A 20,891-nucleotide genomic window follows, 5' to 3' on the forward strand; every position below is an offset into this window, starting at 1 on the left:
AGGCAGGCGTGAAAGTCGGGCCTTTTTGCGCCGCGGAACGCCCGCTCACTGCCATAGACTTCCTGGAAACGCCGATAACATCGGTAACGAGGAACCTTCATATTCTGTCCCAGAGAGGAACGAAAATGTGTCGACGGTTGGAAATCGGAACGGCATTTGCCTTCTCGTTCGGTATCAGCCGAGCTCGTGCAGCTTGCCTTAGGATGCGAATCAGAAGGGCATTTTATTTCGATTTTGATACCACCAAAGAATACTCGAACGCATAATAAATGACACTGCGGTTTCGCATCTGAACCGTCTGCACTGGCTATCAGCTATAGCGACACGATGCGGAAGCGTTCCCTACATCCGGTGGTGGCTGGCTAACTCCGAATTAAAGAACAATAGCGTGGCTTGCAGTTTACCGATCTATATCGTGCGTATCGGCGCGAAGAATCTGCGACATCTTCACTCGTTCCAATTTGACCTCTTTATGTTCGGTCCTGTATCGAAGGAAATGGGTTTACTGTTCAAAGCTGGTTTAACAGAACTAGACGCAGTGCTTACCTATTAGGTGGATAGTTACTCGGTGAGTTGCCTGAAATAAGTCTTCAGTAAAAAATTTGGACATTACGGCCTATACTTAAACCACCGGAATACGGCCGGTGAATGCAAACGTAGTTTAATTAAACTTTACAATGATGCAGCTTTTTTTCTGAACGTGATGAAATTATGGACGTAGTGTGCGGTAAAAGTACTTTTGTATCCTGACAACGCATTTTCCCTTGACGATTTATTTTGCTTTGTTGTCTAAGTTCAGCTGTTTATTCGCCCAAATGAATCTTCCACTCGGCATCTGGGATTACCAGGTGTGGAAATCTTAGCCACTCGTAACTGGCAGCGCAACAGCTTTAATCTCTGTTCAGCATATCGCCGAATATGAAAAATGCACCTCGTTATTATGACGCATCGTTAAAATGGTGAATGATGAGCACTGGACGAATCCATATACGACTCGGAAGGTGCCATTAGAAAACATTTAGAATCGGCACATGAGTATATAAAAACATACGCAAGCCTATACGGAACGAAAGAACCGAATTTGAACCACTACTGCGTCGGCGGCTATAATGGATGACTCTGTGATTGCAATAATCCCGCTGACTTAGCACGTTCTTATGTCACGAAGGCTGTCACCACGCACGCGACGACTTATCTCCGCGAAAACCAAGTCTACAGAAGACCTGTGCGCAAATGCGCTTAATATACCCACTCAACAAAGCGAGGAGGGCGGGAAAACAGAACATGCACGAGTGTACGAACTTCGGCGTCGAGGATATGGTCGAAAAGGCGCCCGAGCGCCGCTACATGCCGGAATAATGAGCTATGGTAATTTGTCGTCCAAGCCCGCAGCGAACATTCCGCCCGAGCGAGCGAGCGAGCGAGCCAGCAAGCCAGGCAACGGGCCTTCTAAGCGGCGGCCGGTCAGCCGGCTGGCCGACAGGACGGCCGGCAAATGTGTAGCGGCCGAAACGAGGTGTGTCCCACGCCCGCGGCTACATTCTCGCTATCAGCGGAACGCACGCACGTCCAGGCGGAGGGCGGCGGAATCACGTTCCCACCAGCGGCAAATGCGGTGGCGGTAGGCAGCGCGGTTATCGCGCGACACGCACCCGAAAGTGAGACTGGAAGCTGCCGCCGGCAGCGAACCCTCTTTCCCTGCCCAAGCACGCACGCACACGCGTACGCCGAAAGGGAAGCGGCGAGGACACACATAGACACAAACAGCCACGGCCCGCTATTCTGCTCCGGCCGCGCCATGCTATAGCTGGCGCAGCCGACAGGATCATCGATGGTCCCTTCGGCCCGAAAGTGGACCAAGCACAAGGACCACCACGCATCCGCCCGCTGCCGCCTGCTGCACTCTTTCCCTCTTTATCCCTTGCTGTTCTTTCGCTGTTGCTTCTTCTGCTGTCTCTTTCTTCGCAGCTGGAGGACCCGCCCTACTTTCGACGTTTTCGCGTGTTTTGCGGGCAGCCGAGAGGAGAGAAATCGGAGAAGCGCGCTCCTCCTGGCCCGGCCACTCTTCTTCTCCCGGAATACGGCAGCCACCGCCGACTGTGCGGGGCCCGGAATGAAGTGGAGCACTTCCTTATCCTTCTATAAAAACCGTGCGGAGCCACTGTCCCCAACTTATTCAATCTGATCCTGCGCTGTTATTCGGAGGTGCATTTCGAGAGAGCGCGCGCGTAACGCCATCCCCGGCATGATACTACGGGTGAGTCTTGAGCCACGAGTATGGCCGAGCGGGAACCGGCAGTCAACGGAGCACTTTAAGTGTCGAAGCAGGAATTGAAATAAGGAGATTTAAATTTTCAAAGGGACTTAGGGATAGCTTCCTCTGCATAACAGTGGTTTCTGGAGCTTTTGTCTTTAGGCAAATCAAGCATTGCCTCTTAATGCTACTGTCACCTTGTCTTGTTCTGTTTTCCGGTGAAGGCTAGGTGGCCAAGTGCCAGAAACGGTGGGCGCTGGATTACTGAAACCTTGGCTAGCCGAGAGGGCTGCTCCACAGCAACAGACCGAACGAATACGGGTTAATTTTCTGTGCTTAAGTTCCTTGCAGTCGTTAAACCATTACTAATGGTTGCTGCTGAGCGAAGCAAGTGCGCTCTTCATGAAATGCATATAGCTTCTATTATTCCGACTACTACAGGTTCGGAGATCCCCATTTCCGTTTTTTTTTTTTTGACGTGAAATGCGGTGCGGCCATTAGGAGGAAAACCTCTTGCTTCAGAGACTTTAGTTCACAGCTGAGAGTCGTTCAAAGTTCATTGGCTTCTGCCATTGTTTTCTTTCCATCTCATGCTCCTGCGCTGACGACGCGTGAAGACCTTCGCCCTGGTGGCGCTCGCAGTAGCAGCGTCCATCCGATCCACCTTGGCCGGGCACAGCTTCGATGCCCACCAGCAAGACCCCGGTGGATTCCAGACAATCGTGGAAGGACTCTCGCGGCCGCACCTCGTCGAGCCTCAGGGCACGCCCGTAGGCATAAGCATTGTGCCGCTTCATCATCACCACGGCGGCGGCGTCGGATACCAGTCGCAGCCCGTGGCGCCCGTGACCGTGCATGTGACCCAAGTGGGCGTCCACCAGTCGCCCGTGATCGGTGTGTCCGCGCCGGCCGGCGTGCGCGAAGGCGCCCTTGCCCTGCACGCCTCGCATCTGCTGCTCAACGCCGTATCCTCGCCGGGAATGGTGGTCCACGGCGCGCCAGTCATCGGCGGCGCCGCCTACCAGCCGGCGGCAGGCGTCAGGCCGGAGCCCGTCGCCGCTGTGGTGCCCGTTCAGCCAGCCGTCAGACAAGTGCCGGAAGTGTTTGTGAGTACCTGAGTGAAAGGGAGAGGAACCTACCGGTAGCAGGGGGAGGGTGGTGGGGGAGGGGTGGCGTAGACTGATGGGCCAGTGCGCCAGCTGCAGTGGCAGGCCGTGTACATATGGCGTTCAGGGCTGAAGGTCTGGCTTCGTTGCTGTTTTTTTTTTTGAGCGTTGTGCGGTTTAGCGAGAGTAGTATTACCTCGGAAAGGTGCTAAACTGTCCGGTGGTGGCTTCGTGCACTCCCGCCACTGATAGGATCCTTCGGCCTTTTCCGATATCAGCCTTGAGTGGATCGCCCTCACAAAGGCTGAAAAATTGTGAGAAGGCCCTGCTTGACAAGCGGGAAGCGAGTGGGAGTGTTAGCTGTTTCTGTCCGTGTTCGAAAGCGCGTAGCTTGAGTAGGGCCTGTAAATAATGTGCCACTTTTCGTGCATGTGAAAGCGCGAACACATTTAAAATGTGCTTTCTGTAACTTGTACATTTGCCAACAATGTGCAATAGTCACTTATTACCTACCGCAAAGGTAAGAATATATGAAACACGAAAGATGTTACTGGAAGGTGCTGCGAGTGCGAGGACACAAAAAATGTTGACTGTTGCTTCTCGCCAAAAATATATGGTGTGATTCTAGCGTAGCTATATTATGTGCTTGCCCGTTCATGACATGAACGAAACAGCTGGTGGGCTTTCTGATTGACCTAACCTTCGTTTATATGTGAGGGCGCTCCACTGCCATCAGACTTCGAGAATAGGCCCTGAAAGATCAGAAATCGATAGTTTAGAATTGTTAACATGGTGACTACAACGATTTCCTTCACATTTTTCAAGCCTTTGATGTTTTCAAAAATGAACCAAACGTGCGAGAAAAACACAAACTGAGGCGTGGACCGAAATTCGGCAAGTGGCTTGTTAGTTCCAAAGGCTCTAAATCAACTTTCATGTGACATAACTAAAAGCACGTGAAAGCGTGTTCTACGAGCTATAGATTTTCGAGCCAAAGTGAACAATGATGCGTGAGAAATATACGAAGGCAACCAAATCATGCCTTGATTCGACTAAATCTTGCAGAGCGATAATTAATGCGTGCACGCCGCAGTCCCGAGTACGATGCGTTGCCTGCTGCAAAACATACCTGACTGAGTGGCGCCATCTAACGAACAACCGCGGAATTTCTGATCCCGGGAAAGGGCGCGGCAGTACGCGCTTTAAATGTGGAGGTGAGAACCGCCATCCACCCGAGTTCGCAAAAGTGGAGAAAGAGTTCGTAGACGCGAACCAAAAGGCAAAAGGGGAAACGCGTCGAGAGAGCCTCATTGGCATGCATTGAAGTTACGTTAACGGTGCCGGTAGTTGGGAGACGTGTCATTTGAACACATCGAGACCTCAAAGTTCTGCAGTCAAATGCAACAGCATTTCCCGTTGTTCGATGCAACAGGCGACTGATACGTTGCCTCACGCCGTATGTCGCTTTGCGTGGGAAAGTATCTCTCAATTCTTTCTTATTTTCTTCCAATTCTGTATTAAAATAAACTCGTTCTAGCTTTTGAGTGCATTGAGAACTGCAGCGATATTAGCTGGTCTTTGTTGCCCTCTATTCCCTAACCACTATACTCTTGCATCAGAATTTGTTGATAGCAAACTGGGACCTACAGGCGGCTGCAATAAACGAGACTCATTTTAAATGCGCGAGCATTTGAACGGTGACTGTTCGGCCAGTATTTCTGATAGTCCATGTCGTTCTGTAACGATTGTCGGGGGAGGAGAGCGCACCAGTCGCGTATCAATCCTACGTGCAAAATGCTTTGGTCGTTTGGCCTTTAAAGGACAGGCAAAGCGATTTGCTTCCACATTTAGTGCAAGCCTGTTACAAGACAAAGTATCATTCTAGTAGCATCCTCACGAAGAGCGGCAAGTCTTGGTTCTTTTTGTATTTTTACGGAAGGATTTTGCGGCGCCTAACAATTCTTGAACTGCAAATATCGCGAGTTCACGCTTAAACTATTTAAAAGAAATCAAAACGAGGTCACAGAATTTTTCGTTTAGACTCCATTATGAAAAAAATATATGTTGCGAATTTGTTGAGGCTAGATATGAAATATTAAGGGGAAGGCTTCTTCAATGGTGCACACATCGCGGGTGAAACCTTTTGATATCATTGAGATAATAAATTGCACTTTTTAGGACTTGTACTGTCCAGAAGATGCAGGTGCATGCCTATAATTGGCCCTCTCGACATTTAGTGAATTCATTTTAACCTAGGTATGTGTGCTGGCTTGGTCATTCGCTGTAATGTGCACTAACTATCAACAAGTTCCCTTCTTAATGTTCGGAACACATGAACCACATGCTTGAGCCTGCGCTTTGCTCACAGCCAGGTATGTCATTGGTGCAAAGCGCACACGGAGGAAATATTCGCATGTCTTTACTTTGATAGTTTGTAATATTGGTGTGAACTGAAAAGAAGTGAAAGGCAATGATATAACTATAGTTGAACACGAGAGATCCTTGGCTCGGTACGAGGCTCCCCCGCTAAGCATCGTTGCCATGCAGCTCCGCCAAGAACCACAACTACTCGCATCCTGATTGTGAAAAATCGGTCTATTGAGCGCATCAACCTCGTAATATCGTTTATTATAAAACCGCATTACTTTACTCTGGCGTCTTTTGTCGCGAAAATTTTGTAGTAGGTTCAGGTAGCAAAAATATACTGTGCAAGATGATACCTGTTGGCGGCCCCCCTCATGTTTTTTTTTTTTTCGGCGTATACAAGACGCGACGTTCGATATTGAACAATTTGTGGACGCCAACTGAACAGCTCTGCTGGCTGTCTTGAATCAATTTTCAAAGTAATTTTCTCTCCTTAGGCCTCGAAATTTCAGGAGTATCAAGCCTGCGCTTGAAACTACAAATGGCATGCCCATAGGCAGGTGGCGTTTTGAAACGCGCGGTCAAATTGGTCTATTCGGACGAAATTGAAACAAAATATGGCCCCTTCCGTGTGAATATATCAGTCCGCTTGGATACCAGCCGATCGACGAGTTGTAGACTGATGGATGTTCTTCACAAGTAGGAGGAGGAGGAGGAGGAGAAAGAAAAGGAAAGGCAGGGAGGTTAACCGGAAGAATAATCGGTTTGCTACCCTGCACGGGGGAAGGGGGTGAGGGGATAAAAAATGAAGGAGAAAAGAGAGTAGCAGAAAACTGAAATCACTATGAAAAGTCAGCAAGCGTTCTGTAAGTCACAGCCTATCATGCAGGCTTGACTTAACAGAAATGAAATTAAGGGAAAGTTTTTTGTGTGTATTTATAAATAAGGTAGCAATACATTTTTTTTTTTGGCGATCAGCGCAAGTTAACGGTAGACAAAATGGAAGGTGCACGCTACACAGCGTTCTCAGTGCGGTGCAGTGTTTTGTTTCTTTTTCCCCCTTTTTATTTTAGAGCTGATCGCCTTGCCACTACTTGCCGCTGACTAGCCTATGCTCCCACTCGAAAGAAAACTTGATACAAAATTTTGGTTAGCATTGTCTGAGTTTGAGCTCATAACGCAGTGTACATTCGTGGTCAGTGCAGACGGCGTCTAAGCATGGTTTTGCAGCGTTGCGCGCCTAAGGCGACACTGGAATACGTTCCCGTGAAAAATTGCAGCACTAACTTCCTTTCACAGACCAATGACACCACCCATCACCAAAGCTCCCACGACGGCGACACAAACATAGGAAAAGGCTTCTTTGCTTCGAGAATAGTGTAAGATCCTGGAAATTAAACGCATTGCTTAGACCTACAGGAGCACATAATGGTGCCAAAGCTGTTTACTGTTTTGAGGGAAGCCTGCCCATCCTGAACTCAGCAATGCCTTCATTGTGCACTTGAAGCTGGCTTCAGACAGTGCATTCATGCCGTTCTTCTCACCCTACACTGAAGCGTAATCTGCATTGTGAGCTGCTAACTGATGTACCGTGCGTAAAAACTCCGCTTGAAGTTGCCTGAAATACTTATTTACACACATCCTACTTTACATTGTCATTTGTGAACTATGATGAAGAATGCTATGCCCATTCTCTCTGTATCCGCTACTAATACAGTTCTCTTAATAAATTGCGGAAAGGCTGCGGAAGTTACAGCTGACTTCCGAAAGTCAGGGGCCGAATTTTATTTTACGGTCGTGCACATGACTGGTGGACAATTTGGCTATAATCCTCTGTCTTGTGACATAGCGTAGTTCATAGGCAATAGCCTGTCATGGACCGCTGTTCTGGGCAAATAGCTTTGAAAATTTAGGCCTGTATTTAGAATGACCTTTGTGCGGTCGCGAATTTTCTCACTTGGTATTGCGCTGGCGATACCAGATCAGGTATTGAGGTCAATCCCAAACCACGTGGCAGGTCAGCATAACTATAAATCATAAGTCGACGCTTGCGCCTTACTCTTTCTCTAGCACAGTATCAGTGTTCAGGCTGTTTCACCTACATTATGCCACACTTCGGAAGATGACAAGGCACTCTACGAGGATTCGGCTCGTGCAGTGCGGCAAGCTGTTGCCTTGACGAGGTCAGGATACTTTCTAAATGCTCCGGCTTTGATAATTAACGAAGGTAACTTAGGTAACATTGTCTTCCCCACTAGGAGCGCGTTGAGAAATTTCGAATTAATAAATTTTATTCACAGTAACACTTATAGGTTTCCTCCTTTCATGCCTAACATAAATCCCACATAATTAAAAAAAATAAATGTATGAAGATTTAAATTTGACACGTTAATATGAGCTCCCGCATCGTGACACCGGCAGCTTCAAACGCGCCTCGACTGAACGGACGCGATTACTGTAAACGCGTTGATTTTCACGAGAAACAATTTTTTTTTTGTCTTTCGCTAATCGCATTCAGCTCATGAACAATAGGTACTGCGAGTAACCTCGGAAAAACGCCGATTTAAATTCAGTAAAGAGAGGTCTCTAAAGTCAACACATTGTTTCTATCTGCTACTAGAAGTGGAAAGTGCCGCGGGAAGTTGTTCCGCATGCTGAAAGGAAGGTCTTAAAGGGTAATCTTCCAAACCTGTGTCTCAAGTTTCTGGTTGTTGGTTTTCTTTCTTAGGTTTGTTTTATTTGATTTTTTATTTGCCTTTTTATGCCTAGCCCATGCCGACTTCGTAAAATATTTGCACCAGCATCAGCAGCGGCACAAAGCTTGCAAACTTCGGGGAAAACGGCAGAAGTAAGATGCCTGCTACATCAGCTTTGTGAAATATATTGCTGATGAAATACGGTGTACACGCTACTAAGGGTCCTAACTTGTTGCAATATTTTGGCGGGGTGGGGCTCTTCAATGAATTTCTAACCATATTCTGGAAAAGAATACTTCAGTACATCATAGTTTTACGTTATGTCTGGCGCCTACCTGCAGGCACCTTTAAGCTTCTTCTTTATCGTTATTGCTGTTGCATCTGTTCGGGTCCAGCTCTTCACCACCCTTGTAAATGAAATCATCTTCGCTTTCATTAGTTATATTCAGTATATATGTAACTTTAAATGTTTATAGCACGCCACGAATTGAAAATCCGCGAGCTGGCGGGCTACAGCAGTGCTCGTGTTAGCCGTCCAGGTGGCGTCACTTCATAGTCTGCTGTTGCCGTCCACTTCGAGTATGCAGGTGTCTGAATGCTACATTAAATGGCGCCCAGCTGCACAGCAGTTCCTGTTGAAGATGATAATATTTAGGACAGCAGGCAACTGTCGTCATTTAGAAGCCCACCAGAGAGCGCGCCGAGTTTGGAAATTGGCAAACACTTGAAACACAGTTTGCTCTTTGCGGATTTCACCCGAAAATTATTCTCGCTTGAAGGGTGGGGGGGAATGAGCCATGCGCGAGGGTGGCCCTTAGGTGATTGAATGCAGTATTCTTGAAGTGCGATTTTAGCCGAAGTTTCGAATATTCAGCTTGCGAAATGTAAGTCGCGTACAGTAAACAAAACCACTGTGAATATGCACAGGGAAGGTTCCTGGAGAAGCGCGGCTGATTTGTTTGGCTAGAATCACGGTGCAGAAGCAGGACAACGCAGTCACCCTATTACGGCATAGCACATATCATTTAGTGATCATGAATATAGCGCCATTAATATAGCGAAATGAAATGAAAACGCTCACAACTGAGCTAGCAGAAGGAACCGGTGGCCTGTTTATTTATCGCAGGTTTGCGTGACGAGGTTCTTTCCATCGAGAAGTATTTTAGGTCTTAAAATTGCGACGTGGGAAACGCACAGTTGCGTGACGGTTGTTAAATCTTAAGAACTTAATTTTTGAACGAGGAGCCCTGTTTCGAATAAAACAGTCTGAATATACATTTCTCGACATGCTCTACAACTTCTGGATAGAACACTTTGCATTAGTAATAATAACAAGAGCGTAGATAATTGGTCTCTGATAATTAGAGAAACATACGATTTTATAAAATATGCGAACCTGGTCAATACAACAGCCTACAATACGGCACTAGTCAAGCCTTTGCAGAACGCGTTGCCTTTTTAAAGTCTTGACCCAAGTCAACTTAAACCCCCAGAATGCTCAAGGTCCCATGTATAATTTATAAACAGTAGGGAATTTAAATGTAGCCATTTGACAATATATATGGTAGTGACTTTGCCAGACCAAAGCCTTCGTTGTTTCTAATTTCGTTTGAAAAATGGCTGTGTAGTGCATCCATCAATTTCTTTTCTGAAAAAAAAAACAACACCAGTTTCGATCAGTGCGTGCGTGCTATTCCTGAAGAAATTAGGAAATAAGTGCTGCGTTGAATGGGGGGGGGGGTTATTAAGCGTTAAACGATCGGCAGAGAGAACCAAGCTGAGCTTAGTTGGGAACAATATCGTGCTGTTAGTGCATGCGAAAGAATAACTGTGCAGTAATATATTTGAGGCGAAATTCGATCCTCAGCGGGACTTCTTTTAGTTTTGAGTGTCACCAAACTGGTTGTAGTTGCAATGTCGACATTTAAATCGCTGTAAACTTCAAAGCCACAGTTTAATTTGGAAATGCTGCAGAGCTTCCCTGTGCCAGGTTGTAACACATGCGCACGAAGGGCAGTGCCCTGCAGAAACACGAAACCTACTGAATCTGTTAAATGTGACTTGTGGTCAAGTTGTAATAGCAAGAGTACATTCAACTTAAGAAACAGTCAGCTAATTAGTAATTAATAATTTAATGGTGTAATGAACATTGGAGCCCGCTCTCAAGCATTGCACAGAGAGTCTGAAGCAGGACCTCTTGAGAAACAAGCACTACCTTTACGTGCAATGGTTTGTCATTCTCATTGTTTCATCTCTTCCGGTTCGATTCTAAATCCCGGCAAGATTTAAGCCTCCTTGAATACCCGCGAGAGAGGCGCGATTGAAGTACACCGTTACGAGCTTCGCATAGGGGAGGACCGGTTTAGGCCAGGCCCGTTGACCCCGACGAGCGCGACAGGTCACTGATATTCGGCTCGGATTAGGAAGTCCTGCCAGCCCGCAACTGGTTTCTCCCAGAGGCCGCGACTGGGAAGCACGCCCGGTCATTTCCGATAGTGATACGCACAGTCCGGAAGCCAATGACAAAAAAAGGTGACGGTTTTATTCGGCTGCAGAAAGTAGGGAGAAACGGTGGCGCAGCGCCGCGTTGAAACCAGTTACCGGTGCGAATATCGAAGCGTGCCCTGCCATAGGCTTCCTATCGCTGTTTAGAGGATGCTCGAGAACGGTGCGAGATCTGCGCACCCTGTGGAGCCGCCGATAGTTGCACAGATTTAGTTCAGATGACTGTTTATTTGCTCTGAACGCAAAAATATCCTTCTTGAATAGCTGAGGGCGGCGGAGTGCAGTGGCTGCATTGTTGTTTCGAATTCAGGCATTGAGATTATACATATATATAGAAAGCCTTCTTCTGAGAAGCGTAAACCTGTTTACAGCCTTAGATGAAGAATTGGAATGACTTAACTCTGCCACGTAGCAAAAATCAAGGCGCAGTTGCAATATATTTCGTTGCTTTAAGCGTAGTGTACACGTGCAGTAAAAAAGCTGTGCCATGTTAAACGCGTTTTTAAAGGCGGTAGCATTTCGAGTACTGATGCGCATGCTCTGCGGCTAAAGATGACAGTTGTACGTTGTAGACGTGCGGAAGAGCATAGATTCTGCGTTTCTGGAAAGAATGTGTTGTAAACCTGAACGACATAAATCGACGTCGTTGGGAAGCTATGTATTTATTCCGAAAACGAACTGTGTTCGTGTAACAGCAATCGTGTCGGAAATTTTATTATTCCAGCCAGGTTAGCGGTTGAGATTCAACATTGGCTTAAGCGTCAATGATTTATGAGCAACTCAGCGCTTATTACGGCGTAACTTTGCGCGTGGAGAAAAATCTATTTGGATTCCTTTTCTCTCCAAAAGCACTATGCAATGGAACTGGGTTGGTGGTATTTGAAGGTCGATATCTGTAATGTTGGGCTTTATATGGATATTTAGTTTGAGTTTAGTTAGTTTAGTTTATGGGGGTTTAACGTCTCAAAGCGACACAAAGTATGAGGGACGCCTTAGTGACGGGCTCTGGTAATTTCGACCACCTGGAGTCCGTTAATGTGCACTGATATCGCACAGTATACAAGCTTCTAGCAATTCGCCTCCTTCGAAAGGCGACCACCGCGGCCGAAATCGAACCCTCGTCTATCGGGTGTGCAGCCGAGCGCCATAACCACACAGCCACCACAGCGGCTCGGATATTTCGTTTTAAAGGACCAAATACTTGTTCATCACCCCCAAAATTTATCGCTAATTACTTCGTCAAGTAGCTCCTAATAAAAGATGTGTAGTCTGTCGGGAATAATGGCTTAATCATTTACTCTTTCGTTTTGCTGCGAACAAAATAAAGTAGTATATCCTCGGTGAGTCATGTACTGTCAGGGTATTTCAGAGACTGAGACATTTGCATTATATTTAAAATTAGAGGATAACTTCAAGTCGCTGGATATATGTCAGCAGCGGCAAACAATGTTACAAGTGGCAAACAACACTAATCTGCGCATCTTTGGATAAGGTAGCCTTATTCTCGACGTTTTCTTCCGTCCACTGACCTAAGCGTTTGAAATTCCGGAGACGCCCATGATTTCGGCTTCATGTTGGGGGGGGGGGAGTGATTACGACTGCGGGACACGAAAATAATGCGCAAATGCGGAACACGGCTAGAACGTTAGCTTGTAGATAAACCTATTTGCGATTGTTATCCGGCAACATTTCTTGCTGCGGCTGAGCTATGCATTATTCAGGCCTATACTATCTCATTTTATATGACCGCATTCTCGGGCTTGGGCTCGCACGGAATATATAAAGCCCTCTGTCCTGCTCTATATACTTATCTGTTTCCAGGAACTGAGAAGAAGGTGTCTTTGTGCAGCATTGAAGAGCGTGTAAGTCATAGGTCAACAAATACTTTTCGTATGGTTTCCGCTAATTTCTGCTGATGGGTGAAATTACTTACGCGATGGCTGTATCGAACCCCAACACACACATATATGCGCCAAATCATGTGCTTAATAGGATCACACGAATTGAGATGGCCTGTTTTTGCAAATAACCACAGATGGGTACAAGTGTATATTATAGCCCACCGTTGCGCAGCTAACATCTTGGTGCTGATTGTGAACCCGGGGATTTTCTGTACCGTTGTCGACGATATCGATGGTCTTGAAGGTCCTTCTTACACACATTAGTGTGATGTAGGTCTGTTGAGTCAACCTTTTTGCAGCAATATTTTTATGTGCCACGTTCTCTTGTTTATGTGGCGTCGTTGTCGACGTAGTTAGCGGTAACTAAAAACTCAACCCCACTGGAATTAAATATTGATATTCAGGTGTGCAGCTCAGCCGTGAGACGCACCTGAGCCGAGAAGGCAATGGTGCTCTCGAGAATGTACCAGCTATGGTCGTGCCGTCCAGGTGAGCATGAAGCTGGGGACATTCAAGGAGGGGGGGGGGGGGGGGGGTTGTAGGAGACGCAGTAAAAGCACATCTACCTTTCCTCCTTTGCTCTAGTGGTTGCAATGCAGTAACATACAGTAGCGGAGTGCGTAAATTTTACAGCGTTAGGTGTTTTTTTATATTACCCCTGTTTAACAAAGTAGGTCGTCTGTCTGACACGATCTCTTCTTTAAAACACGGATATGGGGAGTCTTCCCTAGGGTTTAGAGGACCTGGTTAGACAGGTTATGATAGTTCGCATGTGAACATTAAGGCTTCGACCAAAGGGTATTTGATGGGAAATTCCAGCTGCTTCAGCCAATCAGACAACGTTAAGAGCTAAAACAGAGGTACAGCATCTATTTCTAGATCCTAGAGACGCCTGACAGAAGCAGTAGAAAACGAGCCTAACGTTGATATATGTCATTTCCAAGGCAGTACTAAGGTTGTTCCCCAGTTGGAGTCTAAAGGTGGACATCCGAGCGTTCTACATTTTGTTTTCAATTCCTTCGGCGGTTGAGAACATCTAAAGGTTGACGTGGCTAGAAACTTCCGCCAATCGGACTTTCACTTGCAAGAAGAAGGCTTCCCGCTCTTGCAAACCTTGGCTGACAGATGCGACATTCCTACACCTTCGATGCATTACAATTCGTAGCATGATAAGTTAGTCTATCTTAAATTGAAGGCTTCTGTATTTGAAATCATATTCTGCGAGCAGGCTAGTTAATCTCGGCGGCAATGCAATGCAACAGATGGCCCTCATGTACTATTTGGAGCTTTGCAATACCATTAGTTGTCGCTCACCCCTGAAATTCGAGATCTCCACGGCTCCAACGCGAAAAAAAAAAGATATCGAATACCACTTCAGTGGTAGAAAACGATGGCAATTTCGAAAAGAACGTGTGGACGGTGTCTTTTGAAGCGCTACCTGTGAAGACTATCGGTCTCCTAAAGAAGTAACCAAGCGGGGAGGCTTTGCTCGATGCTTGCGTTCACTCAGTTTGGTTTCCTGTAAAAATGGAAGAGATTTCACGATCCATTGGACGTTGACCTCCAAATCTGTCTTCTGCCTGGCTCACCGGGGTATGAAGTAGCCTTGTATAATCATCACTGACCTCAAGTTTCCTTGGTGAAGTTCTTCATTAGTTGCGAGAAATCCGACAGCCATGTGTGAAATTCCTGGGCGAGCCTTTAAGCCAACGTTCCGGCTTTTTGACCACAGTGTTTAAAGGCCGAACGCCGACGTACATTGCGAGTGAGAACACTAAAGCTTTTTTGCTACCCAGTGGGCGCCTGCACAAACGTTCCTTGTCAAAGCAGAGGATACTTGACCGATGGTCCTACCGGTCGCGAGCACTCTTCTAAAGCCAGCGGAATAGAGCACTATCTTGTGACAATGCCGCGTGCGCTTGCTCTCTCAGAGACTAGTGCCTTTGTCCTGCTCTTCAGGCTTCGAGTTTATATTGCACTTTCTTTCTTAATTTCTTCATTGTCGCACACTAGCGAACTAAAACCCATTCTAGTTAATTTCCCCGCGGTTATTTCTGCTTATTGCCTTTCCCATTCGGAGTACGACGTGCCTTACATGAGTACTTGACGCTAAAATACCTTATTATAATGTTAACGTCATGCCGGTTTATAATAATTTAGGGGGTAATTGAAAAATAATACTTTTTTTTTCGTTATTTGTGCATAAAATGTAACCCCTTTTGGCAGAGACACGTAAGTTTAAGTGAAGATTTCAGAATTTCTACATATTTTAGGATAGCTTTATTGCTGCTTAGTAATTACTATTAACACCCTAGTAAAATTAATTCTAGGGCGTTAATAATTAAGGCAAAAGTGCAAAAGTTGTTCATTTAAACATTTCCAAAAGCGCTGCTTTGTGTAATTGGGGAATTTGTTTTCTGTTTTATATTCCCAGTGCTGATGGAATTAAGTTCAACATACACATTTACATGAAAAATTTTCTTACAAAAATGAATTTTGGTGCTATCCAACTTAGACCTAGCGAAATCTAGAGCATTATTGCGCTCCTCAATATCTGAGGATTCATTCGCAAAAACAGAATCGTTACACTTTGATTCGTTACGATATGCTGAAGAGATCAGTGATAGCTTTAGCAGAATAAAATGCAGGTTAGGATATCAGCCATAAAGTTTATTCCTTCCTTTGTCGCGTTTTATCGCCTTGTTTGCTTTTGATTTTTATCTGGAAAACAGCGCGACCAGCCGATGCTCTAATCTCTTCTCTTCCCTGCTATACACAGTGATACGATGATGGCGGTCTTCCTTCGTCGGAAAGCCGTGGTATGCGCGATGCGCTAACACCATTAGAATTTCGATTTGCTCAGAATTTTCGACTACCGCACATAAGTGGAACGTTTCTTTCTAAACTTCTGCCGCATAGTTACTTATCATGTCTACTACCACATAGAAGAAAAACCAAGCATCAGAAAAAAATGAACACAATAATAAAAATTATGAGCAAACTGACCAGTTTATTTGCCGCATCTCTCCTCAAGTGCCTCAATTTATTCACTGCATACCTTACACACGTTAACCTGTTTTAAAGATTTCCTGTATCATTTTCTGCTTGGGACCCGCCGCGGTGGCTCAATGGTTAAGGCACTCGTCTACTGAGCCGGAGTACCCGGGTTCGAACCCACCGCGGCGGCCGCGTTTCGATGGAGGCGAAACGCAAATGCGCCCATGTGCTGTGCGATGTCAGTGCACGTTAAAGATCCCTAGGTGGTCGAAATTTTGTAGGAGACTTCCACTACGGCACCTTTTTATCTATTTCTTCTTTCACTCCCACCTTCCTCTCTTTCCTTACGGCGCGGTTTTGTTATCCACCCAGATATGTGAGACGATTACTGCGCCATTTCATTTCCTCAAAAAAAACAACAACAACAACTTGTCTGCTTGGAGAACACCACCAAATCACAAACATAGCTGCGGCTCGCCGCGACCAGTATGCAATATCTACACGATGTGCACAGAACATGACTACGCAGAAATCTATGCACAAGGCTAGATTTGAGACCTGTTCTGCTGATGATAGTGACAATCACGAATCAATTACTTCTTTTTTTTTTGCAGGTGCCGCAGCCGTATCAGTTTGGCTACGAGATCTCGGACGGATACGGGAACAAGCAGGTGCGCCACGAGGTCAGCGACGGCCACAATCGCAAGCGAGGCTCGTACGGCTTCGTAGATGCGCACGGAGTCTACCGCCAGGTCCGCTACGTGGCGGACCACAACGGGTTCCGAGCAACCATCGACACCAACGAGCCGGGCGTCGCAGCTGGCTACTCAGCCGCAGCCGTCTTCAAGGTCGGCCACCGACCCGCTAATCCCGTGGTGAACCAGCGGCCCATACCGCCTCCGCCGCACCGCATTCCCGTGGTTATCGAGGACGCTGCCGCCGCGAACCTTGTACAGAAGCCGTTGGCCGTCCAGGAGCCGGCACTGCAGGCGGTGCAGGCTGTTCAGGACCTTCAGAAGTCTCCGCTGGCCGTGGCGCCATTGCCCATTTCTTCGGTCGAGTACAGCCCCGGTGTGGAGCACTCCGGGGGTGTGGACTTCATCCCCTCTGCGCCGCGTTTGTCGGCCGCCATCACTGGCGCCGGCCTTATCGACCCGCGACGATCGCACGTCACGTACGTTGAGGCACCACAGGAGCATCCCTTCGCAAATCTGAGGACGTCCCCACCCGTATACTATGAGAGGGTTCCGGAAGCTCAGAAGTCCCACTAGTCGGCATTGTTTAGCCGTGTAAATAGTTCTTTGCTTGGTTCCTTCCTATGTGTGATTGCGGTGTCCAGTAGCCGAGGAGGTACAGTCTTTGTCAATAATAAACAACCCAAAGGTTTTGCTTCTAAGCCGTGTAGCGAGGCTCTTAAGGATATTCGACACCCCTAAGCATGGGAGGGTTGAGGAGTCAAGTTCCTCCTGCCTTTGTGAGGTTAGAGTCCCTGTGTATGCAAGAGCAGCCGCTCTGCACGGCTCAGAAGCGGGCCCCTTGTACTGCTCCCTTGGACCGGCCCCTTTGACAAAGACTGTACTTCGAAAGACTTGGCCCAGACATGTTAGTTCGGCCATTCCTTGCCCAGAAATTTTCAACAGAAATTTTCAATTTCTAGACTTTCTGAACGCTTACTGCCGTTTCCTTTTAATAAATCTGGGAGGCGGGAGAAATCGAGAAGTTAGCACAGCGTCCGGAACGCGTGATTTTGGTATCTACAACGGAGTCGACTCCGGAACGAAAAAAAGATGATGTACCTGCAAAAACCATCGAGAATACGAGTCTCAGGCTTCGATTCTTTCCGTTCTCAGGAGTTTGGGAGAACGGTATACTTCACTTGTTTTGGCACCCCTTGGCGCACGACAAGAAACTAGCGACTGCATTGTTTTTCCGGAAGAAAAAAATGCACCGTGGTAGCGAAGCCTCAATTTATGAGGTGTAGCTTTAGACCACTCGGCTGCAGTTATGTTGGTGGGGACGCATTGGCTTACAGCCCTATATTGTAATATCGGGCAAACTTCTTGTGAAAATGTCAATTTCGGACCATATTTGAGTTTGTTCAGATAAACACGGAATGGAACAGAGGAGCACTCTGTGCCTCTTCCATTTTAAGCTACTCGGAAAAAGCAATTAAAAGTGTAGATTTGTCAAAATTTTGTCACCTAGAAGGGCTAAATTTTCGTCGATTCTATAGACGGCCATTGCTTAAGGCTAGTGGGGTTTTCGACTAATTTTCACATGGCACATCGAGACGCCGCTAACATTAACATTTGCAGCAGATCACATAGAACTTAAATCCTTTCGCAAAAGCAACTCCGTTTTCTGTCCGATCAGTTACACCAAAAAAGACTTTTTCCATTGATGTGTCATAGACCTCAGCTCTTAGCGGTGCTGGCTAGGATATGACCGAAATTTTTGATCACGTTGTTCTCAGCGTGGCGTCTCCGGCACTTGCAGTCGTATAGGCAGTTCTCCCTCTCTCTATTCTGTGCTAAAGAAAAACTTTTCATTCTAATTTAAGGCTACAGGTGACCGTTGATTACGAGCTTATTTCTTAAGATACACTTTTCCTAAGAAAGCAGGATGATAGCTGCTTTCACAACTACCCATTTGTGCCTTAGGATACGTGCCATAACTCTTCGTCCAGTGTGATGCGAATGAAAGGAGTCTGGGAATGAAAGGAACGGGATCTAAAACACGTCGCGTTGTAGGTGCCGCTCACGGGCTGTGCAGCAATATTGCAAGAATAAAGAAAAAGGCACAACTAGTGCTTATGCGCGCTATTTTAACTGCTCGGTAAAAAAAAAAAAAAAGGTTAACATAGAAAGTACGAACCATGCTTCCGTATCTTCTTATTCTTCCGGCTCATATCTTTCGCGCGAAGCGTAAAACGTGCAGCCTTTGCAAAAAAATACGGTGGCAACTTCGGTCTCGTCAGAGAGCTTTGACGTCTCACTGTTTTTGCAATGCTATTTACGACTGTGACGTTGTAGAAAGTAAGAAGGACATACCAGTTCCTTAAGTTTTGCAGCGTCAACAGTTTTCTAACTCTCCTCAGATCAACCTGAACATTTGTGGGAGAAGTCGCGAAATGACCTGCGTATTTGGGCAAAGCGCGTATATTAGTCATTGATGCTTGGCCTGATACGCAGGCTAGTTTTGTGTACATATGTGCATAGTCAGGAACTAAAGGAAATGTGCAAAAAAATTTCGTTTAGTACACCTCTGTGCCGAAAGTGAATGTACTGCTGCCAGAGGTTGCTACAGTGAACGTATTGAATTTGCTGAAGGAGGTGACTAGAACAACTTTTAGCACTTTAGACGTTTTGCTATTGACTTGCATTTATTCTCACCGGGAAGTATGCCCCCTATAACTTAACGCATTGCCTAAGAATTATTTCCCTCAGCATACCAAAGCCAATAACACTCACCTTGTACCGTACATGGTGCTGGACAAGTATACGGAATAACAGAATCCTTGAAGTCACACTTGTTTACATAAAGGTCAAGTGTTCACATTTCTGGACCGTTGCTCAGTATTCCATCAATAAAAAAACACTAGCCTCAACCGAATGTGTGCGTGCTTTAGTTCACACTGCTTTTGGTCGGATTTGTTCCAACGTTCTAAGTGTGTGCTGTTGTGAGAATTTGTTTTCAGACCACCCTGACGTGATAACAAGGCGAAAAGCAACAAATTAAAGAAAAGGACCAAGACGCCGTACACGTTGGTGCCGCTTTCATTTTTTCGCACGCCTTTCCGCGTCGGAAAGTGAGCGGGCGCTTCCGAAAGCGGGTGCAGGGAAACTAATTCCGAAGGGCGGCGTTTCTGATCAGCCTGGCCGCCGAAAATAGCGCCAAGAAGCGAGAAAGTGGAGCGAGCTTTCCCGCATTTTCAAACCCGTCCGCGCGATGCTTGTCTTAAACGCCCACGTCGTTTATACGTGCGGAAGACTGGGCCGGACCCGCAGTTCTCAGCGCTTCCTCACCATAAGATCGCTCTTGATCGATTAATCAGTACCTGCTTTCTATCTCCGCGTCGAGTTCGGACAACAGTCATAGCAGGACGGACCTGCCAATACTTCTCGTGGCGGCGTAGGCTGTCCGCGCGGGGCAGTCGATCGGAATGCACGATCTCATTAAGACATATCTCGCTCATTTCAATGCCGACCGACGCAGGCGGTGCTTTGATGCGTAAACAGTTCGCGCACGGCCTCGTTGCTCACTGCAGCTGCTGATATCGCATCAAAAGACGCTCGTCGGAGTGTGTGTCTTTCCAGGCAGCTTTTCCTATTTATAGCACGCACCCATAATGCCGGAAACCACGACCCAGTGGTTAGTAGTATTATGGGTAACCGGGCGACATAGACCATCTGCGAATGCGTCTGTATTGGTGTTGGCAAACGGGTGCCGAAAATTATTCCTCATTTTTAAAATTGACTAATTATTTTTTAGTGCGATAGCACTAAATCGGTCGCTAGCGATAAAGGCGTGTCGGGTCGAAGGTGTATGGGGTTGAAGCCTGAGGAGCGGGGAACAGGCGCGGTTGCGCGGATGCGCAGAGGTTCACGTGACGTGGCCGCACAGCTGGTGCGAAGGTCGGCGGCGCGCGCAAGGTTGAGAGAGGATGGTCACGTGACTTGACCGGTGCGGCAGGAAACCTGCACTGCCCCGGCGGCGCTGCTGTTGTTCCAATGAACGACTAAATAAAACTGCTGCATTGAGGCACATGGGCCACTAGGAACGCGAGACCACACTCTGAACAATTAGAGACTATATTTGGCTGAAAGCATTCATAGCAGCTAAAGCTAGGCAGGAAAAAAAGGAGGCTTTATTTTGTCCTCTAGCAGTGCCACTGCCCCAAATAGTCCTGTCAGTAAACGAACGTTTGTACCTTGGCCTCCGGGAACCGAAGAGAAGGCGGTTTGCCTGGTTGTTCTTTTGTGAGCCTGCTCCTTGGCCGCCTCTTTGACTACAGCCGCCTAATCCTATAATTGCGATGGGCGTGGCGGAGGCGTTCAATTGTTGAAGC

At 46.8% G+C, this 20,891-nt stretch overlaps 1 protein-coding gene across 1 annotated transcript; it reads left to right on the top strand.

Moving 5' to 3' along the window:
* The first annotated feature begins 1,666 nt into the window (after positions 1 to 1,666).
* On the top strand, positions 1,667 to 19,582 carry LOC144125550 (uncharacterized). The gene is made up of 3 exons (XM_077659036.1): positions 1,667 to 2,257; positions 2,872 to 3,360; positions 16,438 to 19,582. The coding sequence occupies exons 1-3, from the start codon at positions 2,246 to 2,248 to the stop codon at positions 17,092 to 17,094; spliced, it is 1,158 nt and encodes a 385-aa protein (XP_077515162.1). The 5' UTR covers positions 1,667 to 2,245; the 3' UTR covers positions 17,095 to 19,582.
* The last annotated feature ends 1,309 nt before the right edge of the window (positions 19,583 to 20,891 follow it).

This window comes from Amblyomma americanum, chromosome 3 (genome assembly GCF_052857255.1).
Source record: "Amblyomma americanum isolate KBUSLIRL-KWMA chromosome 3, ASM5285725v1, whole genome shotgun sequence".
Lineage (NCBI taxonomy): Eukaryota > Metazoa > Arthropoda > Arachnida > Ixodida > Ixodidae > Amblyomma > Amblyomma americanum.

What these genes read in the sequence shown, in the direction of transcription:
- LOC144125550 (XM_077659036.1), top strand. An exon ending in GACAAGTGCCGGAAGTGTTT is followed by an intron (nt 3,361 to 16,437) that starts GTGAGTACCTGA and finishes TTTTTTTTGCAG; the next exon opens with GTGCCGCAGCCGTATCAGTT.